This window comes from Panthera pardus, unplaced genomic scaffold (genome assembly GCF_024362965.1).
Source record: "Panthera pardus isolate Hobbes unplaced genomic scaffold, ASM2436296v1 HiC_scaffold_11, whole genome shotgun sequence".
Classification (NCBI taxonomy): Eukaryota; Metazoa; Chordata; class Mammalia; order Carnivora; family Felidae; genus Panthera; species Panthera pardus.
In genome coordinates, this window is record NW_026526666.1 from 231,542 (window position 1) to 256,981 (window position 25,440).

The 25,440-nt window shown below is 42.8% G+C and overlaps 1 protein-coding gene and 1 long non-coding RNA gene across 2 annotated transcripts; both read right to left on the reverse strand.

Moving 5' to 3' along the window:
- Nucleotides 1-13,000: 13,000 nt before the first annotated feature.
- On the reverse strand, nt 13,001-14,862 carry CUNH1orf68 (chromosome unknown C1orf68 homolog). The gene is made up of 2 exons (XM_019439587.2): nt 14,751-14,862; nt 13,001-13,962 (listed from the first exon to the last, which is right to left on the reverse strand). Exon 2 carries the CDS (start codon nt 13,939-13,941, stop codon nt 13,186-13,188), a length of 756 nt encoding a protein of 251 aa, XP_019295132.2. The 5' UTR covers nt 13,942-13,962; nt 14,751-14,862; the 3' UTR covers nt 13,001-13,185.
- A 7,543-nt stretch (nt 14,863-22,405) lies between these two features.
- LOC109261057 (uncharacterized) lies at nt 22,406-24,971 on the reverse strand. Its single transcript, XR_002077238.2, has 2 exons — nt 24,860-24,971; nt 22,406-22,772 (listed from the first exon to the last, which is right to left on the reverse strand). It is a non-coding gene; the product is annotated as an uncharacterized LOC109261057 (long non-coding RNA).
- Nucleotides 24,972-25,440: the final 469 nt, after the last annotated feature.

A 25,440-nucleotide genomic window follows, 5' to 3' on the forward strand; every position in this document is an offset into this window, starting at 1 on the left:
GAATCTGGGAATGGATAGGAAGTGAAACTAACTACAATTAAATCTCTCTCTCTTCTTTTCTGTTCTTTCCCAGAGATACCAACCATCTTCCTACCTGGGCCCTACAGTCACCCCTGAATAAGGTCTCAGAACCACTTGAAAGCATTGCTGGCCGTAATTCAGAATCCTTACTGTGAAGAATTAGTCATCCTTAACATTTTGGGTGGATTCTTGTCATCTACAACAACACCTCTTGTTAGAGGACAAGAGAGAAGTCCACTTAGTCAACATTGTTTCCACTGCTCTGTCTTCCTTCTCCTCTTCCTCTACTCTACAGCCCATGGTGTCATCTTCTTGTTGCCCTTCTCTCCCTAACTTAGAATATTCCCAACCTGTAGCCTGTTTTTCACCATGTACTCACCTGACCAGGAGAAGTCAGGGCAGGATGTGACAAGAGATCTGCAAGTTGCAGAAACCCTCACATGATTTCTGTTGCCATCACAGTGTCCTTGCTGCCAACCATTACTCCTTCCTCACCCCCTGCCTCCTGCAGTCCTGCTCCTGGAAACTCCCTCTGCCAAACACTCACTTTCACACCTGGGATGAGGTACTGCTCATGTTCCTGGTCCTGGGGCTCCTGGATCTTTATGCATGCAGGGTTGAGAGGAATCCCAGAAGCCAGAGGCTGTAGGATATCTGCCCCCAGTCTGCTGCAGACCAGCCATTCAACTATCACACATTACTCCTTCAGTAAGTCAATAAATATGCATTTCTTTCTTGGGCCCAGAATTTTACAAGATACCAGTGACAGGAAGGTGACAGATGGCCTTCAGGAGCATGTAGTCTTTAAGGATGACTCTGAAGCAGTGACTGTGAGTCATGTTCAAGAGGTTTTCATCTGTATTCAGGTTCCTGTATCTCTTATCTAAGGGAAGTTACACAGTTTTTCCAGATGTTTGCTTAAACTTGGACCCCACTGAAAGCAGGGACATGTTTTAAGACTCCTCTGTGTTCCATGTGTGTGGTATAGTATCTGACACAATACTAAACACCAGGGGAGAGGAAGGCAGGTGTTTATAAGGCACTGAGGCTGATTCAGAATCCCTTGTAGCAAGACAGATGGCCAGGGAAGTGTAGAACTACTTCCACTGTGAAAGAAGATTCCAGAATGAAGCAATCATTGCTAAGAGTCATTCAAAATAGGGTGGGAAGGATATTGAGGAAGTAGGACCTATGCTTGGTCTTCTCAGAAGACCATGAACTTTGGGCTTTGTCAGTTTCAACTGGACCCCTTCCTAGAACACATCCTTCTATGGCCGACTGAAATGGAGATAATGTAACATCTGTTAGCTAAATAGTCAATCTGGTAATAGATGGTCAGTTTAACTCTGCCAGCGCCAATCATAGTTCTTTCAAAACAACTTACATAATCTTGTGGTTTTGCCTTTATAAACTTGCACTTCTGCTGGCAATTAGCAATTCAGAGTACTTTCAATTTTGGTCATCTCTGTGTCTCCCATATTGCAATACCTAGATCCCCAAATAAATGCTCATTTTTTTCTTGATAGACACCACTAATACTGGGTACTAGTTCCTGAGAAATGCATTATTTGAAAACATAGCTCTGTGGGATCATATGGGCAAAGTGTGAACCAGGAGGAGTCTGCAGAGGCCATGAAAGAAAAGCTCTTGGAAGGGTCTGATCGCTGCTGAGGAGCAGTGGGCACACAGAGAGGACACGCTGCCATCTGAGGCTGTAAGATGCATAGGACATCTCATTATCTGAGACAAACACTGTTTTGAGCTTGGAAGTTCTAGCAGACTTCTTGCTTGAAAGGTGAAGATGAGAGCTTGGGAATTACAGTCACTGTATTGTTGAGCTATTGCATTCGGTAGGTAGACATATAGAATTGAGAAATAAAATAAGACATAAGTGGATTTCTTTAATTTGACATTGTTTGAACATCTACTAATCAGCAAACACAGGGTTTAACTGCTGTGAATAAGGAACTATCACTAATTTTAATGAGCTCACATCAAAGTCAGGGTATTTTTTTGGAGAACAGAGAAGTCTTCTAATAGAGACTTGCTGGGGTTTAATAGGCATATACAGAAGACACCACCTCACAGACCGGATTGGTTTCTTGGTAATTAAATACCATCTGAAGGTGTGCAGGTGTGTAGGGTTGCTTTAGGACAGCACCCTTGGTGAGAAACAAAAGAGGATACAATTTATTGTGGGGGCCAAGAGTAGGCCACCCTGAAATGAGCCACTTTGGCATATAGATTATTTTAAACAAAAGTTACTTAAGAAACAGCCAATACAAGGATCCAGACCCTCCTCTGTGCCCCTCAAAGCAGGCAATAAAACTCCCATATGAAAGGTATCCTTCCTGTACTAAGAAGTAAAAAGACATCCCTCTCACCAGGAATAATGACCTTAAAGCCAAGAAAGCTGTAGAAACAAACCTTGTTGTGTTTTTTTTTTTTTTTCTAATCTACTATCTCAGCCTGGATTCTATTTAGAATTCCTTAAAAGTTAAAACTCCCAAACATCTGTTTCTTTTTCTTGTCAATTCCTCACAGATTTATTGTCTCTTTGTTTAAAAATTATTTAAAAATGCCTTCCTTCGTCATTTCTTTGGGTCTCAATTTCATTATTGGGCCTCCATGTTCACGTAATACACTTTTTTTCCTCCTGTGAATCTTTAGGTCTTAGGTTAGAAAACCTTGAAGGGTAGAGAATTTTTCCTCCCCTACAAAAGATATAAATAGACACAGAGACTTGGGCATATTTCAACTTGTAATAGGTAGATAATGGAGTTGTAAAGTGTAGGAGTCCAAGAAAGAAAATTGAGATACCTAAGGTGGAAGAATTGAGAGAAAATCATGGCATTTTGGAAAAAATGGAAAGAAAACTTTCAAAAAAAGATAGGTTACTCACATCATAAAATGCTATAGAGATGAAATCCAGTAGATTTGACAATATTAAGGGCACTGGTGACTTTGGAAATAGCAGTTTCAATGGTGAGGGCTGAAATGGCTTTATAATAATTTTGGAAAGGAGTAAGGATAGAAGAAGTGGAGATCACTATTTCATGAAGTTTAAGAGATTGATAAGTGATGAAGTAGGAAAAAAACAGAATGAAGAAACCACTTTTGAATGTTATACAGAGTAGTCAAATATAGATGCCATAATGTCACAATGGCTGAGATGTGGTGTTGATTCAAAGAACTATAGCATTTCAAAGAAGGGAGACCTTGATTTTTGCACCATGATTTTGAAGAAAGAGTTGTTCAAAAGCCAATGATAATCAATGAAAGTATAATGTACTGACCCTAAGCATACCCCCAGCCAAGAGAGTCTGGAGCTGACATTAGAAGGGCAGAGGATTGACAGGAAAGAAGGCACTCTAAATAGAAGGTATTATTAAGGACAGTCTTGGATTCAAAAATACTGAAGTTATCATGCCTACTTCTCCATTGGCAATCTATGCTGTCTTCAGCAAGTTACTTATATCTTCTAAACTAGTTTCATGGTCTGCAGAATAGTGATCATTGTCCTGCTCATCTGTAAGCATCACATGAGATATTGCCTATGAAGCACTGAACACAACATATGTCGCTGGACCTAAAAAAGTGGCAGCTACTTCTCTAACCACTCTTACTACTATTCTAATTGATATGGTCATTTCCCATGTTTTGGTATTTTAACAGTCATCATTCTGCCTGGCAAGATTTCCTGATCACAGAGAATTGATATAGAAGTCTTGTTGTTCTGTTTTCTTTGTTGGACTCACCTGAGGTTATAGGTGGATACTTCTGAAGATAAAGATGGCAGAAGAATGAGGGTTAGGTGTGTCTATCCTCTCTCATTTATGAAATCCATTCTGCATGCAAAGTATTGTACCAAGTAGCAGGGTGGATTCAGAGAGATTCGGAAACCACCCTTATCTTCACAGATGGTCTTATAAAATTACCATCTAGCAGGTCCAACAGACAAGTGCTCCACCAGCTTCAACACGAGGCAGACAGAGACTATGCCAGATGAGGCTATTATCTGAGAAACAAAAGTATGAATGTCTGGAAGTCGAGTCTGAGCAACACAAATGAGCCAAGGAGGAGATGGGAACAGTGGTTGTAAAAGAGCAGAGATCTATCTATATCCATAACTGCAGCATGTAACAGTGAGGCATAAAGATGGGCAAAGTAAGAGGGATCTGGGAATGAAAAGCTTCTACAGGATTAGAGGGATGATAATATGAAAACAATGCAAAAGGGGTGTTGAGATGAGATGATGAGATGAGATGAGATGAGATGAGATGAGATGAGTTAAGAGGTCCACAACTCTTTGCTTTTAACATATAATTAGAGGACCACATAGTACTCTCTGACTGAATTAATGATTTTAATGTGAGAATTTAGAGAAGGACATGATTCTTATGAACTGGAAAAATTAAACTTGCTTTTATGAGAGTGATAACTAATAAAAATTACAGCGGGATTGATATTAGTGGTGGTTTCATGTCCATAATTCAGTGGGTGCAAGCAGGGAAAGGATGGTATAAAATGAACTTATGTTAATCTGAATATTTCCTATTATTTCTTATAGTATTAAGGATTTGTTTCCTCCTCAAATATATTTGCCAAACTCCCAATTAAAAGTACAATAGTTCTTTAAAAAGAGTGATTTTAAAATACAATTCTGATGAAACTTTATAGTTATAAGTGAATTTGGTTTCTCTGACATAAGGAGGCCTAACTTAGCCTTCTTAAAATATGTCAGTAATGTTTTAAAGGAAGGTTGAGGGTTTCTCTCCTTACCCCACTCTGAACCATGAAGAAGCCATGATTCTTTTTCAGACACCTGCAAGAATGTGAATTTCTATCAAGGCATGGGCATGACAATGGAGGAGATTGAGGTATGGGCACAGGGCAACATTTTTACCTTCTCCCTATTCCAGAAATGGGAGCTGTCCTCTTTGAGAAGGCATGGTCAGGTAGCTCTACACAGAAACAAAGAACACAGATTTCTTTTCAAAAGACATCTTCATTCATGGGCAGAAATTCGCCAAGAAATAGGAAATAAGTGGAGGGAAACAACAACAAAAAATTCTTTCTGACCTGCTAGTGTGGGCAGTAAGTCTAAGAAGTGACTTAATTATTCACAATAGCCAAGATACAGAAACAACCTATTTCTCTGTCAATGGATGAACGGGTAAAAAAAAAATGTGGCATATATACACAATGGAATATTATTCAGTCTTAAAAAGAAGGAAGTCCTGCCATTTACAACAACATAGGTGACTTGCAGGATATTATGCTGAGTGAAATAAGCCAAATGTAGAAAAACAAACAACATGTGATTTCACTTCTACAATTTTTTTAAACATTTGTTCACCTACTGAGAGACAGAGAGAGACAGTATGAGTAGGGGAAGGGCAGAGAGAGAGGGAGACAAAGAATCCAAAGCAGGCTCCAGGCTCTGAGATGTCAGCACAGAGCCCAATGTGGGGCTCAAACCCACAAATAGGGAGATCATGACCTGAGCTGAAGGAGGACGCTTAAGCAACTGAGCCACCCAGGCACCCTACATGCGATTTCACTTGTATGTGGAACCTAAAAAAGTTGGACTCATAAAAACAGAATAGAATGATGATTACCAGGGGCTGGGGGGATGAGAAATGGGAGATATTGGATAAGGGTACAAACTTTCAATCATAAGATGAGTAAGATCTGGGACTATAATGTACTGCATGGTGACTACAGTTAATAATACTGTATTGTGTACTTGAAATTTATTGAAGGAGTAGATCTTACATGTGCCTACCCAGAAACACACACACACACACACACACACACACACACACACACACGTAAGTGTGTGATGTCATGGATATGTTAATTAGGTTGATTGTGGTAAACATTTCATAATATATATGTATATCAAAGTTGTGTAGTACACCTTAAATATATATACAATATTTGTCAATGATACTTCAATAAAGATGGGGGAAAAAACTTTCCATTCAGGATACCACACAGAATTCTGTAGCCCTTTTTAAACTCTGTAAAGAGATTTTAAGTTCTTAAGATCTGATAAAGTTTGAAAATAAAGACTTCTTAGGGAATGAGAAAGAATGAAATCTGGCCATTTGCAGCAATGTGGATGGAACTGGAGGGTACTATGCTAAGTGAAATAAGTCAGTCAGAGAAAGACAGATACCATATGTTTTCACTCATATGTGGATCTTGAGAAACTTAACAGAAGACCATGGGGGAGGGGAAGGGGAAAAAAAGTTACAGAGAGGGAGGGAGGCAAACCATAAAAGACTCTTAAATACAGAGAAAAAACTGAGGGGAAAGTGGGTGATTGGCCTTGAGGAGGACACTCAACGCCAAGGAGTAGGGTAGGGAGGAGGCATAGGGTGAGCACTGAGTGTTGTATGGAAGCCAAGTTGACTATATATATATATGTGTATATATATATATATATATATATATATATATATATATGACTTTTTAGGGAAAGTGTGCACCAACCCACAGCTGTGTGATAGATTCATAGTGGATTCTTCTATTTGGGGCTGTATCTTCAGTCCTTTGAGGAGGTTGGAAGAGCAATCTAGTAGGAAGGCAAAACAATAAACAAATATGTGATGTAGAGTTAGTAGTAAAGTGATCTAGGAGCAGGGTAGGGTGAAGAGCTGAGGTAGCGCAGTCTGAGCCTCATGGCCAGAGGTGAGATATATGGAGTGTTTAACACTGAAACAGGTTCAATGAACAGTTGATAGTATTTAGCTTGACTTTTTTCTGTCTGAGAAATACATGGAAACTATGCCTCTGAGTCTTCTCTACTGTTCCCTGGGGATAATCAGAATGGATTAAAAAATATAGGAAGTTCCCATAGGATAGACACATAAATGAGGAATATTCATTTCTTTATTTGATAAGAAAATATTGAGTACCACCCTGTGCTAGACTCTGGGGACATCAAACAGATAGGACCTAGTTCTCATCTCCTGTACAGCTTCTGTCTAGTCACAGCAGAACGTGCATGTGGATCAGACACGAGGGCTGATCACAAGGATCTCTGAGAATATTAGTCACTGTCTACTTTTCTCAGCCCTTTGGAGCCACACATACTATTCCACCCCCTCCCCTCACTGTGGCCCAGTCTGCTGCATCACCCACCTGTTCCACACACAGCTAACTTGCTAATCGTGCCATCAGCAACCATCAACAGGGTGGAGATGCTTACACCAGTGACAAGGAATGACATATTGTGACATTTTCCCTAGCTAACTTCTGTCTGAAGACTTGGCCTAGATTCTCCCTTGTTGTCGAGCATCAAGTCCCAGGAGAAGAGCTGTTATCTGGGTGCCCCACTCCTTATGCCCCTTTAAGGGATGCTGCCAGTTAGCTATCAAACCTCTACCCCATTTCCATTTTCTTGGAAAGTTACTTTGTTTGAACTTTGAGGAAGAGTCAAAGAATTGGAAGTACAGACTGTCAGGGCTAGAAACAGCCATTGGTGATTGTGTCACCCAACTTCTTCGTTTTATAGAGGAGGACACTGAGGCCCAAAGGGTGAAGGGGCTTATTCAGTGTTAGAAAAAGAACTGTTTCAGATCTGGCATGAGAACAGAGGTGGAAGAAGCTGGTAGACAATAGTTATTCAAATCATCAGATTACACCTGTTCATAATCAGATCCATAAATAAAACATTCTCTCATTGCATTTTACTTTAGAACTATTAAATTTCAAACCATGAGAATCTCTTAATAGTCTTGATCTGATATGATTGCCACTCTCTTACTCTCTAAGTAGCCTTTCAGGTCTACAGACAGAGCCCCTCCAACCAGAGACAGGACAAAAGCTGCATGGACTGTGGACATAGCATGTACTGGGCACTATTTCAGGTAGTTTTATGATACACCATCCCTCTGAGTGGAGAGATCCTACAACTTGTCTGATCACATAGGCCCGTCTGACTCAAAAGTCCCAATCTTAGAACAACACTGGCTGTTGTTCCCCCTACATCTGCCATGCAGTTTAGATCAGTCATCTCCTTGCTCAAATAAGAGAGGCATCTCTCATGTAAAGCGACCAGCACAGTACCCAACACATAGTAAACCCTCAATAAATAAAAGACAATTCCCTCTGTCCTTCCCTGCAGACATCAAAAATCATATTAGCTATACATACATATACAATATATGTATAAGGTATTTTAAGGTAAAAAACTTAAATGTATATGACTATATGTTTATTTCTTAATTTTTAGAAATGTTATGAGGTCTATCTGTATGTATTAGCCTTATTCATGGATAATTTTGGAGGAGGCATTTTCCTGAGAGAGAAAACATCATTAAAAATCATCCTACACAGGGAAGTGGGGTTAGAATTTGACTCAGAGGACTTTTCTTTTCCAAAAAAAAATTGTAGGAAAGCAGACTCATGGTAGAGCCCAAGAGAACAGCACCTCAGCCCATCCAAAGACACTGTCCCCAGTGTTCCAGGGTAAAACCCAAGAGAACAGCACCTCGGCCCATCTGAAGACACTGTCCCCAGTCTTCCAGGGATTGCTTCCATGCTCTGGACTTGCCATTCTCTTTAAATCATTCCCAATGAGTCCTTTATAGATAGTGTAGAAAGACCAGTAGTCAGGAAATCTGGATTCTTTTACATGAGAAATGGCACATTGAGATTTTTTTTTAACTTTAAAAAAAAACAGTAGAACTTTTGATTAGCCTTAAAATGTCCTGAAACTGAATATTCTGTGCTTTTCTAACTCATCAGTTTTAGAGATGAGAGCTCCAGCATCATGCAATGTGAAGGTACTTGTGCTGTAGGCAAAGACCACCTGATGCTGGCACTTGATGGCTCCCTTACTCACAGAGCAGCCTGAGCTTTCATATGACAGCTGTACAAGCTAAGCCCAGAGCCAGGTGTATGAGCTACACAGGACAGGGTAGGAGAAAACCAGGTCAATTAATATTACTGGGCAGTTGTTTTAGATGATCCTTTAGATGCTCTAAAAATATGAATTTCTTTTTGCAGAGAAAAATCAACTTTAATAGGCACAAATAATATGGTATCTGTCACCTGCCCCCTTGAAATCTCTCAAGTGTTCCCTTTGACCTGGTGGATATCTCCAGTGACACCACCGATCCTCACCTTCAGCGGCTCCCATCAGGCCCTCCTGCCCTTCTGTCTCACTGCACACTCTCTCCCTTCAGCTCCTCCCTCCTGCCAGGCCCCCTCCTCCCACAGAGTCCCTGGCTGTGCTCTTGCCTCTGCCTGGAGAAGCCTTCCCTTGCTTCTCTGTGATTAACTCCTACTCAACCTTGAGATGGAGCTGCACTTTCTCAGAAAAGTCCTTTCTGATCTCCCTGGCCAGGGAAAACTGGCATATTACAAGAAGTCAGGACACCCAGTATCCTTTATAGCTGTGCACCTTTATATTTATTTACTGGATTTTTTTAATCATTTATTCTCCCTCTCTGCTGTAAACCAACCCAGTAGAGATGGTGCCTGGAACAAAATAGATGTTCAGTAACTATTTATTATGTAAATGAATGAAAATCAGACACAGAAGTTACTTCTAGACCTTCCAGACTGGCCAGGCTCAGAGGGGCTTCTCAAGTCCTGGCATCTGGCTACTCAGTCCCCTGAGGTCTGTGTAAGGGGAGAGGAGTCTCCAGCACCAGGTGTTGGGGTTCACTGGGAGGTGCTCCTGGAGGCACACTCTGGGTGTCTTGAAAGCCTAGATTCCATTGGCTGCTTCTCCATATATGCTCTTTCCTACATGACACACAGCAGGGCTCTCCCAAAGCTTCTGGAGTTATAGAAGAATATTTCTGTTCTACCCCACCTTATGCTTCCAAACTTAATCCCCTGCTCCATGGGGATCAAGAACTTTGATTTATTTGCTTTCAACATGATGTTAACTTTCTGGGGTCTAGGTGGTAGTTACATAGATGTGTTCATTAAGTGATGAACTTAAAATTTGTGTACTTTTCTGTGTGTTATATTTCAATATAAAACCTCAAAAATATTTACAAAGACCTTAGCAGCAACTCATAATAATGATAGAGACACAAACAGAGAGAGACCAAAAGTAGGAGAAGGAAATAAAAAAAGAAAGAGAAATGAAAATATACAGTAAAACCTTGGCTCGCAAACATAATTCATTCCGGAAACATGCTTGTAGTCCAAAACATTGTATATCAAAGTGAATTTTCCCATAAGAAATAATGGAAGCTCAGATGATTTGTTCCACAATCCAAAAAATTCATTTAAAAGTGATTACAATATGGTAATAAAATACAAAATAATAAGGAAAAATAAACAAATTATTTAATGTAACTATCAATAAGGCAGCAGAGGAAAGGATCTATGTCTGCAGGCAGCCTGACCTAGAATGAAGCAAAGCATTCCTAAGCTTACTCATGTATGGAAAAGCAAAGGACTATCCATAGGTGCTTTGAAGTAACAAAAAATATACTAGTGCCAGTTGTAGGCACCTTCCAATGTTCTGAAAAAATCACTGATTTCTGCCAAACACCACTGCCTGAGACCAAGCATCTGAGCATGAGAGACGGCCACCCACAATCCCACAACAAAAGAGAGAAAGAGAGAAGAACCCTTGGCTCAGTTGTGATAATGTGATGCTCAGTGTCACTCATATTGCAAGACATCACTCGTTTATCAAGTTAAAATTTATTAGAAATGTTTGCTCGTCTTGCGGAACACTCACAATCCAAGGCTTTGCTGTGTATCATAAAGGGCAACAAGGGGATGGTTAAATAAATCACTGACTAGCCACACATCAGAAATGTCAGAAAACAAGCCACAAGAAGTAAAAGATACAATTATATGCACTAACAAAAACTGATGATGAATATTCACTATTAAATGAAAACAGATGATCACAGAGCAATCACATACTGTGATTCTACATTACAAAAAGGGGAGATCTTCAGGATATGTAATGGGTTGAGATTTATTAATGCATGTGTTTATTTTCATCTACATTTCTTCTACTCACTCTCCCTACCAGGAGAATTTTGTGTTTGCCTTTTAAGCTTTATAGTCTCTTCCCTTTTCCCTGTATAAAAACAATAGAAAGTGCTGGAGGGGCAAGGGAGAGGTTTTTGTTCCTGAGTCAGTTCCTCTGGAAAGGAGAATCCCAGGATTTGGTAAAGAATAGAGAAAAGTAACAAAGCAGCCAGAGAGACTCAGGCTGTACCACCAGGATAAAACAAGATTTGGGGGTGGGGAAGGGGGTGGCAAGGGAGAAAGAGACAAAAGAAACCACTCTGGATGTTAGAGAGTATTTGGGGGTGTTCAGTGAGGGAATCTTGAGCATCTGTGCTCAGGATATGGGATAATTCAAGAGGAGAGAAAGTAGGAGTTTTAGAAATATGAGTTATGAAACGGATTCCCTACAATAAGTGTTGGGCTAGGCTTTTAGGATGCCACCCATTGTCTGCATACATTGGACCACTGGGCGCTAGACAAAGACTTAATCCAAACTCAGTATAGCCATCCTTAGAAAAGAGAGTGGAATTAGAAGTTAAAAAGTAACTTATTTTTTATCTATAAATGTCGTGCAGCTGACCCATGAACAACATGGGTTTGAACTTCATAGGTCCCATTATATGTGGATTTTTTTCAATAAATACAATATAATAAATGTATTTTCTCTATCTTATGATGTTCTTAATAACACTTTCTTTTCTCTAGCTGACTTTATTATGAGAATACAAGATAGAATACACATAATATACAAAATATGTGTTAATTGACTGTTTATGTTATCGGTAAGGCTTCTGGTCAACAGAAGGCTACTAGTAGTTGCCTTTCTGGGGAGTCAAAAGTGTGAAATTTTGATGGTGTGGGGGATCAAGGCCCCTAACCCCTGCATGGTTCAGGCATCAAATGTACTATTAAAATGTATACATAAGCTCATTCTATTTACCTTATTGTTAATTAATAAATACAAAGCATTGCATTCCCACGTTCATTGCTGAAGGAGCAGCTCAGGGACCTCCAACACTGCAGGAGCCACTCAGTGCTGTAAGAGGAGACCACTGGGCTCAGTGACTGGCCTGCAGTGGGTTTGGCTGAGGGATGGGTTATGATTTGGGAGACCATGGGTGACTTAGATGTTCAAAGGCAGCACAGTTGTCCAGATGACTTTATGCCAGTGGTCCAGAGCAACCCAACAGAGGTTGCTTAGAAACAAACCCAAGGTCCCCAGCTCTTGTTGGAATGTTCATTTACATACTCACCAAACATGCTACCTCTTCTGCTCATTCACCAGGACTTGTGAAGCTGCTTTGAACAGCACTAACCCCCTACCTACTTTTTAATGTGTGGGTTTACGATCTCTAGTTATAAAAGTTTACCCCAACCCTCCAGAGTCAACAAAGTAATGGAAGAAGTGCTCATGAGGAAGGGTGTCTGGACCGAGACCCAGATGCTTATGCCAAAAGGCTCTCCTTCCTCTTGACAACGTCTCACTCACTACCAGGGGTGTTTCCTAGGCCAACATGGCCTCAGGGGAATCCTCACCCTTTCCCTCAGATCTTGACCCTGTGGCTGCAGGAGGGCAAGCACATCAGATAAGAAAATGGAATCCATAGAGCCACTCGCACAGAAGCAGGGGCATCATCATGAGGCTCCTGAGAAGATCTGATTTCACAGGCTTTCAACATCCAGAAAACTGAACCCTGAGTTTACATATAGCAATCATGCTGCCATAAGGGCCTCAGCATGGCCAGATCCTCTCCTCAACAGAGGGCAGGAAAGAGGCACCCCCCAACCCCCAAATCTCCAGCTAACTTGCACAGGGAAGTTTATTAGCAGAATTCTAGAATACTCAGGATCCCAGGCTGGGATTGCAGCAGCTTGGTAGGCTTGTTCATATCTGTACAGACCTTTCCCTTTGTTGAGAAGCAAGAGGAAGACTTTCTGATAGAAAAGCATAAATATGGACCAAATACACAGGATGTCACTGTGAATTGCATTCAGAGCTTTATTCTTGCCAAAGTTTGGGGGTGCGCTAACTCTGGCAGGCTGCCTTGATAGAGAAGCACAGTGCACGGTGAAGCAGTGAGATTCTACATCACCAGGAATACAGGGAGGGGGCCAGAGGCTGGTGAAGGTTCCAGAAGGTAGAGCAGGGCCATTCTGTATTTAACAGCAGCAGTCATCCTCATGATCACAGCATGCAGGACCTCGGGACCTCATAGGGATAATTCCCAAACAGCAGCACCCAGAACCATAGCACCCGGAGCTACAACAGCACCCAGAGCCACAGCACCCGGAGCTACAGCACCCAGAATCTTCACAGCAGCCAGATGATCCTGAGTTGCAGTCCTGGGGCCGTTGGATCCAGCGTCTCAGGGGACTCACCCCGAAGGTCCGGGGAGCCAGACAGCAGTAGCTGGTGGAAATGGGAGCAGAGGATGGGTCAGGGGTGCAGCACGACATGGCCAAGCCACTTGTGGGAGCCTGAACGTAGTAGGTCTGGCCAGAAGAAGGGCCCTGTACATAGCACGTCTGGGTCTGACAGGGGGCTGGGCACTTCACATAGGTTGTCTGGCACGGAGCTGGGCACTTCACATACGTCTGGCACAGAGCTGGGCACTTCACATAGGTTGTCTGACACGGAGTTGGGCACTTCACATATGTCTGGCAAGGAGCTGCATATTTCACATAAGTTTGAGTCTGGCATGGCACTTGGTATTTCACATAGGTTTGGGTTGGGCAAGGAGTTACACGTTTCACATAGGTTTGAGTCTGGCATGGAGCTGGGCATTTCATGCAGGTTTGAGTCTGGGATGGAGCTGGGCCTTTCACAGAGGTACCTTTAGTACTCTGCACAGCTCCTAATCCTGAGCCTTTCACGCAAGATGGGGGGAACTGTGGCTGCTTCTGCTGGTCACACATCTTCCTGTGGCTTTGCAAAATCTGAAAAGAAAGGTCTCATCAGAACTAGGAAGGTTCCCAGGGAAATCCACAGCATCCCCTTTGAATAGAAGGGTCTGTAAGTGGAAGCCAAAAAGGCTTCTCAAAAAGAGAAGGTCACAAGCACCCAGACCTAACACATGCTGGACTGAGAGCCAAGCATCTTGTTTAGCTTTTTGCCTGTGCCTGGCTGTGTGCCTCAGTTTCCACAGTGGAAAATGAAGAGGTGGGAGGAGTGATGTATGTTTCTACCCAATTTTCCAAGCCTCCTCTCTTACTCACTTTGGTGACTGCATTATAGATTCTCCTTGGGTAATTCTTGCCCGGGTGATTTTCCCTTACCACCAGTTCTCTCAAGACTGGCTTCCCTATTCCCTCCTGCCAGGCCAGGCAGCCCCAGGAAAGGCAAGTTCTTATCAGTGGCCCCTGAGCCAGTGTGAGTCTCAAGCTGAGCCCCGCAGAGCCTGATGAGGCCAGAGTTTGAGCGAGTTTCCACCATTTGCTCTTCGAGTGAGTCAGACTACCACTTCACCCCATAAAAGGACCCAGGAGAAAAACACATGACTGCACACAGAAGGAGAGAGGACGGCATTTCTCTGGAGAATACCTTTCACGCAGGACCCACCACTCAGCTTAGCTGCCTCTCCCCATCACACGCCAGCCTCCAGCTCCCACCAGCTCTGCCCCAGCTCCTTCAGTGACCGCCCTCATGACAAGTCTTGACCACCCTCATCCTACCCCAGAGCCATCTCTCCTTCCTGCTGTGTCCCTAATCCCAGGCACAGACTTACCCTCTTTGCTGACAGGAGCAAGACAGGAAGAAGCCAGGGATCTAAGGAGTTGGCTGTTGGAGAGGCCTTTTATAGGGTGGCAATGAGGCAATTTAATGGCATCTAAATGAAGCAGGAGAGATCACGAGGACCAGGACTGGCACGGCATTAGTGAGATTCTTCCCCAGTATGCCTGGCTCTTCACTCAGAGGCAGGGCATGTCTCTGCTTGACACTGAATTTTCCAGAACATGAGATAAATGATTCCTGTGGCCTTCTTCATGAAACAAGTCAGTCTTCTTTTCCTAGAAGTTATGAGAGATGAGATACCTGTGAGATCTGTACCTACGAAGCCATTTCTAGGTCACTTGAGTCTTTAAGGACTCGTCCAAGATGCTGTCAGCTTCTCAGTGTTTCATACACTGTGCCCAAAGCTACACTGCTTCTTCCCAGCCAAAACAGTGTGTTCTTTCCAAGGGCCTCCATGGTGAATCCTGCTGGTTTGGGTTGCTGAGCCTGGTGGTCTTTGCCTTCATATGGCAGCAGCCCCCTCCCCCCTCCCCACCTCCCCGCCCAAGAACTCCAGGTTAATTCCATGGACTGGCAGGTTATTCTAAGTTTATTTGGGAAACTGGGTAGGAACTTAATGATCTCAGACCTCAGGTTCTATATCTGGGATGTCTCTCCTCAGCTTCTCATGCCCTTATGACCCCCAATCCTCAGCTTGTGCCTTACGGCCTCCCCATCCTCACCTTCCTGGACCTCACTACCAAACCTAGATCCCCAAGAACCCAGTACAGTGGGAATTCTAGCCAAATGAACACTGTGTGATAACAATAATAGAGGAATCTAACATTTAACTGAGTGTTCCTTATGTTCCAAACAGTTCCTGAAAGATTAAGGAAGTTATCCATTGTCACAAAGCAATTAGGTAAGAAGCTCAAATTCACACGCAGGCAGTTTGCTTTCATAGGTCATGGTCTTTATCACTATAACATGTTGCCTTTTATTTCTGTATGTAGCACTGTCCCTGAATATCTTCCTCCTTCCCTTTCTTCAGTGTAGTAAATACTGCAAGAGACATGGGAATAATATGCATTAAGCGCATCCTGTGAGGTAGGCTATATTAGCCATATTTTGACAATGAAATTGAGACCCAGAGGCCTATTTCACCAAGGTTGTCCCATTGATAGGCAATGGAGTATCATTTAAACCCAAGTTTGTCTAGTTTCAGAGCCCATGCTCTTCCCACTGAACCATGTCAGGTTGCCCAATGCAGAAAGGTATCTTGATCCTGAGCCAAGTCCTGGTTGCAAACTGCCACTCCCTCATATCAGCCAATGTAGGCCCCACCATGGTCCCACTGCCTCTAAGGGAACATCTGCCTTTGCATTTTTCCATAATGGATCTCAATTTACCCAGGACCCATAAGCCTTAATGCTCCCCAGTTTCCTAAACAAAGAAAACAAACCCCCATTAGTCCACAGACACTTCCTTGATGCAAGCCAAATCTTGCAGGATCTGCCCCTGAACAATTTGGAGGAAGCAAGGGGGAGATTCAGCCCCAGGCTTGGAAAGTTTCCTGCTTCCCCACATTGGGTGGGCCTGTAGCACTCCATAGATTTGTGTGTGAAGCCCACCAGTCCCTGTCCTGAAGGGGATCAGGGAAGAGGGGAGGGAAGTGGTTTAAGGCTGCTCCATTGCCTGTCCTCCTCTGTCCCACCTCAGCTGACACCCAGGCCTGATGTTTTATGATGGAAATGGGACAAGGATTATCTTTTATTGAAGCTGTACATGTCACAGAGGGTAGCTCATCACATTTAGTCTCCATAAGACTGTGTTAAATAAATAAAGAGCCAAACTTGCCCAAGCTCACATAGCTAGAAGTGGTAGATCCATAATTTTGAACCCAGGTTTATTCCACTTTTTTTTCTGCCATATGTTGTTTTTAGCATTGAAATACATGAAGTTTTAGGAACCATACCTTTTAGCCAACAGACATGGTCATTAAGAAGCCCTCTATATCAGATGTAGGATGGGACAGCCCCTCTCTAGAGGGAAGAAAATGCCCTAGAAGGCCAACCACTTTAGGGCATGTCAACAAAACAGAAACTGTTCAAGGCACAAATAACTCAGCCCTAGTTCTGATTCTGCCATTGACGCACAGTGTGGCTCCACTGTGCCTTGCTATCTCTAGGCAGTTAATGTTAATGAAGTTATAGTTAATAAAGCCCCTCTTAGCTATGATATTCTATGATTATAGGGGCTTGTTCTACAAAGGAAATGTGTTCATATCCTGCCTCTGCAGTTATTCCCACTAGACTATAATTTCTGTGCATTGGTAACTGTGGACGCGCTCATTGTATATCACCTGGCTCTAGCACAGTACCTGGGAACACTAACTGGACCAATGGATGAATGACTGAGTGAATGAGGATGCTTTACAGTACAGCCTAAACCAACTTCCTTCCTCCATGCAGCGAATGCCCATCCTGCTATTAGCTACTCTGTGCACGTCATGATATCTCTCAGCTCTGATTGGCTCACTTCCTCTCCATGGGGTCAGGCTGTCAGTAATGGGTTTGACATCTTCAGTCAGCACGAACATCTCTGATGAGTATACTGTTTCCATGTGCCACCAAAACAGTTGTGTGGGTTGTGCCCCATGCATTTTATAGGCTGGAAAGGCAAGGTGTGGAGAAGTCAGATGACAGATACAAGTGCCAGGATGAGTCACAGGGTTATCCTCAGAAGGCACCACTTATCTCTTTGGACATAAGCCCATAGAAGCAGAGACCTGTGGATTCATGCAATAATAGTCTGGTAGACTCACAGGGTAATAGGTAGAGAGAATCATGAATTCACAGAATAACAGGATCACAAATTCAGAATCATGGCATCTCTGAGGTGGAGGGGACTAAAACATGTCATGGAGTCTGGCTCCTGCCATAACACAAGGCAATATCTGAGTCTTAATATCTGAGGCTTAATGCGCTGCTCTCCTTAAGAAAACCTTCGGTCTTTAAAAGCTCTCTGCAGTCCGCTGGTTAGTTCATTTCCAGACTTACTATCTGGATAGTCAGAAACTGTATACTAGATGATCTTAAGGTCCTTTATAGCACCAGCATCAAGGAATCCTGACATGAATTACATGTTTGAAGTTGTACCCATAAGTGCATAAACCAAATCAAGATTTCAACTCAGTGGTAACCCAACTCTGACCAGTAAATTTGAGGGGCAAGTACCCAATTTGACATGTTGCTCCTTGAAGACAGACCATGGGCCTCCTCACATCCTGGGTGTTTTCCTTGATCAGGGACTGCAGGAACTCAAGGGCAAAATCTGGGCCCCTCTTTTTTTGTGTGGAAGAGAAGTAAGAGGAAGTGAGAAGCCACAGGAATAGGAGATGGAGGGCACAAGAATTGTGCAAGAGAAATCTCACTTCTGTGTCTGAGAAGACAATACAGAGGTCCCCTCCCTTAGATCCCATGTCCCTGTACCTCTCTGCTCCAGGCTCAACTCTGAGACTTTTGCCAGAGATCCCCTGAACCATTATTCCAGTGACAATATGAAATTCCTCCTATATTATCAGGAGATTGTATCATAGAACCACAGAATGGAGGACTGGCAAGGGTAGGGCCATTACAGGCATAGAAACTGGCCCCTATATTGGGACTGAAGCCCACAGAGAAGGGAAGAAATTTGATCAAGGCTACACATCCAAGTAGGAGCAGACTTTAGACAGCAATTTCTGAATTCCATCCAGGATACATTCCCTTACAACACATGGCCACTGAGTAGGCTTTCTAGGGAACACCCTCACCTGACCTCATCCTTGCCTCCTTCCTTATCCCCCAACCCCACCAAAACTACCACAAGAGGATCCAGTGAAAGTCCTCAAAGGAACATCCTTTATGGAGCAGAGACTGTTTTCATGTATGTAGAGGAGGGTCACACAGGATTCCCACTGTGTGCACATGTGGGTCATTGAAATTTGAGAACCGAGCCCCACCTGGATCAAAGCCTGCATTATGTCTGGGTCAGAAACACAGGGTAAGACAGCACCAGAACCCTCTTGATTACAGAGGCCAGGGAACACTGGTGCCCGTATATCCCTCTTTCTCCTAGAATGACCCACTGGGGTTGGTTTCCTTGAACTTCTGTCAGCCTTTCCCTTATTTTATTCTCTTATAACACACAAAAGGTAACTAGTCTCTTGGGTTTATCTACCACTTTGTAGAGCTGTTTAAGTTCAGAGTTTAAGGACCATCCCTTGAAATTTTTAGTAGAAATGGCCTCATCTTTGCATTTTAGGACACAAGGAAGTTCTCTGCTTCCTTAATACATTACTGCAAATATAATCCACTGAATCATATTCCCTATTGGAGCCCCCCCTACCTCAACCACTCCATCCATCCTTCCAGTGAAAATAGCATGTTTTGTCCTTTATCCCAATCCCCCACCCCCACCCTAAGACCAACACACAAAGGACCAACTTCATTCCTACAAACTTATGCCAGAGAGTACACGGTTCTCCTCACAGCCTGGTTACATAATCTTAGGCAATCTACTGAACTTTTCTGGATCTCAGCTTCTTCATCTGTAAAACAGAGATACCAATAGTCAGATCATGCAACTCTTCTGCTAAATGCATTCTAATGACTTCTCACTCTGTTCAAGGTCAAAGCCTAAGTCTTTACAATCACTGTCAAAGGGATACACAGACTGGACCTATGACCCCCCCACCCTTACTTTCTAACTTCATGTCCCACACTGTCCCCTACTCAATCCCTTGATACAATGGTCTCCTTGCAGTTCATCTGATGTTACAGGCACCTCCTGCTTCAGGGAACTTTGTTCTTTTTTTTTCTTTCCCCAAAATGTTCTCCCAGACACCCATGTGGCTAACTTGCTCACTTCCTTCAGTCTTTGTCCAGTTATGACCTTGGGAAGGCCATTGCTAGTGACCCTGTTTAAAAGCATAACCATCACCTACCTGGCAGACCCTATCCCTCTTCCAAGCTTTGTTTTTCCCCATAGAGTTTGCAACCATTTAACACACGACATATTTTAAGTATGTACATGTTTTCAATTTTCTCACATTAGACTGTAAACTCTATCAGGTATCTTCACCCCTTTCGTTCACTGCTCTATCCACAGTGCTTTTCTCAAGCACTTGGTGCCCTCAAAATATACCTGTTGGATGAGCAAATAACATATTTTTCCTTATTCATTTTGTTTGTCATCTGTTTCTTTATTAGAATAAATTAAGTGAGGGAGAAAATTTTATGTTTTGTTCACATCTATATTCTTAGATCTTAAAACTGTTCTTGGAACATAGTAGACACCTTATATATATATATTTTGAATAAATACTCCAGACAAATATTAACATGAAATAAATCATGTGTCTAACATATGAGCAAGTATTAATTGAATGTGGGTTAGTTTTGCTAGGATTGCTGTCCATTATCCCACATCAACTATATGGAATACTCACAATTGCATTCAATCCTGGGCAAAAAAAAGCCTGAAAGCAGATAGGCAGGGTAAGATAGGAGCTTTCTTTAATTCAGATGGATTGCATCCCAAAAAGTCTGAGATCTCATCACCGCAGTCCCTGGTCATTTCTACCACTGTCTTCTACCCTTTTCTCAGACCAGGATTAGAATGAAGTTCTACCCTTCTCCTCCTCACACTCCATTCTAGAGACATGAAGCTCCTTGTTACATAGCGCTGCTGATTTGAGGCTCCCTGAAAACAAAATGCTTTTGTTGCCAGGGCCCTCCTGAGCAAACACAGCTATTTGGCAAGTCACAGGATGACAGGTAGGAGTCTGGCACTGCTGCCGTGGCTTTGATGCTTCCATATCTCTGGGTAACCCCAGGTGCCCTTCTTACTTCTTTATCCCCTCCAATACTCTTATAACAAGCTCTCTGCATTAAACTCCTCTCTATTTCAAATAGCCGTAGTAGTCTCTGGTCTCATGACTGGACACTGACATCCTGAAACTTTTATAATATAAATTACACAGTGCAATCTTCTCCAGGGAGAAGGGAAGAGGCATTTAAAAAATGAGGGAAATAGATATGCAATCTCAAATGGTGGTGAATACAAGAACAATAACAAATCAGGCTTATTTCAAAAAGGGTTTCTCGAAAAGCTTAAGGGAGCCATATTGATGCTCACCTCAGTTCTTCATTGTTTCCTCTCAGTGAATTCATTTGAGCTCTCCACATGACTACAAGGCTAGGATGGGTCTGCAATATCTAATCTATCATATACAAGGCTTCTGAGAGACAGCCCAAATCAGCAGAGCTCAGAAACAAGGAGCTTCCTATCTCTAGGGCAGCATATGGAAAAGAGAAGGAAAAACTTCATTCCAATCCTGATGCTTGGGTCTCTATAAATAGTCTTCTAAAAACTAAAATTAAAAAAAAAAAAAACTGAAAAATTAAAAAGTCTGGGTTTCAATCATACTTTATTTAACCAAACTTCTGTATGTTCACAACACAGCATAAAGAGAGCACTTTCAAAGATGATCAGCAAGCTTTCTCCATCAGTTCCCAACTGGAGCTGGGACTATTCTGTTATCTCAATTCTCTTAAAAACAGTGAGCAAGTAGGAGAGAGAGAGAGACAGAGAGAGATGGAGAGAGATTGTCCTTAGGAGGTATGCATGAAGCAACAATTACATTTTTTACTTAATAGGATCTTCTGTCCAAATCACTTGAGTAGCATGGCTATTTTTCATCACCAATGTTTTTTCCAGCTTTATTGAGATATAATTGACATGTAACATTGTATAAATTTAACGTCCATAATTGCCATCTCTTTTTTTGTGCCAAGAACATTTAAGATCTACTCTTGTCAACTTTCAAGTGTAGAGTACAGTAAGTACTGTTATCTATAATCACTATATGGTACATCAGATCCCCAGAATTTATCATCTTCTAACCAGAAGTTTGTACTCTTTGACTCACATCTCCTCATTTGCCCTACTCCCTCCTAATCTTTTTTTAAGTTAGATTCCTCTGGGAATTCTAGTCCATCCTAATTTACTGACTTCACATGAATACTGCAGAAGTTTAGATTTTCTTGAAGATAAACATACATTAAATATCAATTCATTAAAGTTTAATTGGTTGGTTTTTTTCTAGTCTAGTAAAAGCGGTAAGTCTGTCTTTCTATCCAGGGAGGACAAGGATTTAGGTAAAAAAAAAGAAAAAAATGGAATAAAAGCCACCAATAAAATTGGGACTTGAGGGGCGCCTGGGTGGCGCAGTCGGTTGGGCGTCCGACTTCAGCCAGGTCACGATCTGGCGGTCCGTGAGTTCGAGCCCCGCGTCAGGCTCTGGGCTGATGGCTCAGAGCCTGGAGCCTGTTTCCGATTCGGTGTCTCCCTCTCTCTCTGCCCCTCCCCCGTTCATGCTCTGTCTCTCTCTGTCCCAAAAATAAATAAATGTTTAAAAAAAAAAAATTGGGACTTGAAGGTAAATTTACAGTTGCAAAGCACATGCTTTAGGATATTTTTCAACAACCTGAGTAAAATTGATATTCACATGAGGCCAAAAAGAGCGCAAACCCAAAGCATAAAGTTGATGGCTTCTGAGCAGCAAATCATCAGCAAATCCCAGGTGGGGAAGACAAGAGAGAAAAGGGGACAAAAACACCAAGCTGCAGTAGGTCTTTTGTCTTTTAATGCTTGCAACGCTGTTCCTCAGTGTTCCTCTTGGTTAAGGTCAGCAGCAGCCCCCAGAGCAGCAGTCAGATCCTTCAGCCTGTTGGCTGCTGCCACTGCTACAGCATTCAGAGCTCTGGTGTCTGTGGCGGTGGGACCTGCGTTGCCTGTGGTGGCTCAGACAGCAGCCACCACCCCCAGAGCTACAGCAGCCTCCGCCCCCAGAGCTGGAGCCACAGCCGGAAGAGACTGGGGGGCACTTGGGTGGACATTTAGGGGTGGGACACTTTTGCAGGCATTTGGGAGGGGGTTGGCACTGCTGCTGGTTCTGCTGACAGGACATCTTGGTGGGATTTCAGCCAACCTGAATGAGAAAACAGAAACATACCCAGAATTAACCTTCAGAGCCATTAAATTTCTCCCTCTTTTGAAATCCTCCTGCAGGGTTGGGGAAGGATAAATATGTGCACATATTCGTTATCCATTCATCAGTCAATGGACACTTGGGCTGCGGTATATATATATATAGACTATATATATATATATAGAGAGAGAGAGAGAGAGAGACTATCACTCAGCCATAAAAAGCATGAAATCTTGACATTTCCAACAACATGGATGGAGCCAGAGAGTATAATCCTAAGTGAAATAAGTCAGTGATAAAAAGACAAATGGGCACCTGGGTGGCTAAGTCGGTTGAGCGTCTGACTTCTGCTCAGGTCATGATCTCGCAGTTCGTGAGTTCGAGCCCTGCGTCAGGCTCTGTGCCGACAGCTGGGAACCTGGAGCCTGTTTTGGATTCTGTGTCTCCCTCTCTCTCTGACCTTCCCCCATTCATGCTCTGTCTCTCTCTGTCTCAAAAAATAAACATTTAAAAAATTTGAAAAAAGACAAATACCCTATGATTTCATTCATATGTGGAATTTAAGAAATAGAATGAGGAAAAAAAGGGGGGCGGGAATAAAGAGAGAGGCAAACCAAGAAAAAGACTCTTAGCTATAGAAAACAAACTGATGTTACCAGACGGGAGAGGGGTGGGGGGGATGGGTGAAATAGGTGATGGGGATTAAGAGTGCACTTGTTGTGATGAGCATCGGGTGATGTATGGAATCACTATATTGTACACCTGAAATTAATATAACACTATGCTAACTGGAATTTAAATAAAAACTTTAAAAAAAGATCTAAGTGTATGTAAACTTAGGTGTTGAAGCATATGGTAATAGCTCTGTTGTTAACTCATTGAACCTATACTAGGTTTAGTGTGTATTTCAAGTAACATCTTCATTCATTAAGATATAAGTGTTTGTAAACTTATGTGTAGCAGCCTGTGTGAACAGACTTACTAACCCCATTGAAACTACTACTTTAGGGGCGCCTGGGTGGCGCAGTCGGTTAAGCGTCCGACTTCAGCCAGGTCACGATCTCGCAGTCCGTGAGTTCGAGCCCCGCGTCAGGCTCTGGGCTGATGGCTCGGAGCCTGGAGCCTGTTTCCGATTCTGTGTCTCCCTCTCTCTCTGCCCCTCCCCCGTTCATGCTCTGCCTCTCTCTGTCCCAAAAATAAAAAAATAAAAAACGTTGAAAAAAAAAAAAAAACTTAAAAAAAAAAAAAGAAACTACTACTTTACTTTTTTAGAGTGGTCTACAGTTCTTGATTCTTTTTTTTTTTAATTTTTTTAATGTTTATTTATTTTTTAGAGAGGGAGAAAAAGAGAGAGAGAGAGAGAGTGTGTGTGTGTGTGTGTGTGTGTGTGTGTAAGCAGGGGAGGGGCAGAGAGAAGGAGACACAGAATTTGAAGCAGCATCCAGGCTCCGAGCTGTCAGCACAGAGCCCGACGCAGGGTTCAAACTAACGAGGTGTGAGATCATGACCTGAGCCAAAGTTGGACACTTAACCAACTGAGTCACCCAGGCGCCCCCACAGTTCTTGATTCTTAAGTGATTAAGAACAGCAGCTGAATTCATACATCAAGCAATATCCAAATGCTAGAATGAAATACTAGAATGGATATCTCATGTCCTTTCAAAGACATATTGAGTCCATATATATTGAGATATATATATGTCATAGATGTGTATGTATGTGTCTGTGTCTGTGTGTACACACACACACACACACACACACACACACACAGTATAAATTGGGGATCTGCACAGTCAGGGAAAAGCTTCCTTCAGAGCAATGGGCTCAGTGTTAGCAGGCCACTCACTGCAACTGTATAGTTCTTGGTCATATATCACCTCTGTCTCTGACCACATATATCACCTCCCCCTCTGACCACTAGCCCTCCTAAGTGGTTCCTGCTTGGTCCAGAGCATCAGTCCTGATTTTCTGTCCATGCCCACTGTTCTGTTCCACTCCACACTCCAGTCTGCCCCTCTCCCAGAATGGCATTCCACCTCCATCTCCACACTGCCCAGTGCCCCCCTGGGTCTCATAGAAACACTCACCCTGGTCTCAGACAACCGCAATCATGTCCCTGAGGAAGCTGAGCAGATGAGGTGCCAGCAGCAGGGACACCTTTTATATGGGCTCCAGGGCTGGGCTTCAGGTGAGCCATGCTTCTGGGAGGAGCAGGACATGGCTCTTGCACAAGCAAAGCATGTGCAGGTTCTTCCTGACATTCCCTAGCCCATTGGTTCTTTCCACACTGAGCTAGAAGTGGGAACTCCCAGCCTCAGGCAGTCTCAGTCAGGGCTTTGGGGGAACAAATTTATATGTGGCATTCTGTAAATCATATTCTTCCCCTTGGCTCTGGTTCAGGTTTGTGGAGACCAAATTGCTGCTAGAGGATGCTAACACCGTGGTCTTTAAAATTCCTTTTCTAAGGAGGTTATGAATGCCTGTCTTTCCAACCTCTGTCTTAAACTCACCCTTGTCTATCTTTAAGAAATATCCCTTTGGCCTAGATCCACCTCCACATTGGGATCCAGTAGCTTCTACGCAAGGTTTACCAGGTGCCATGAGGCTTTTCTTCCCAACAGGTTCAGTAATGTTTGGTCTAGTGTCCCAGTACAGTAGTGGGCTGGAC

Excerpts from the sequence above, each read along its gene's own strand:
- CUNH1orf68 (XM_019439587.2), bottom strand. The coding sequence starts at position 13,941 with ATGTGTGACCAGCAGAAGCAGCCACAGTTCCCCCCATCTTGCGTGAAA.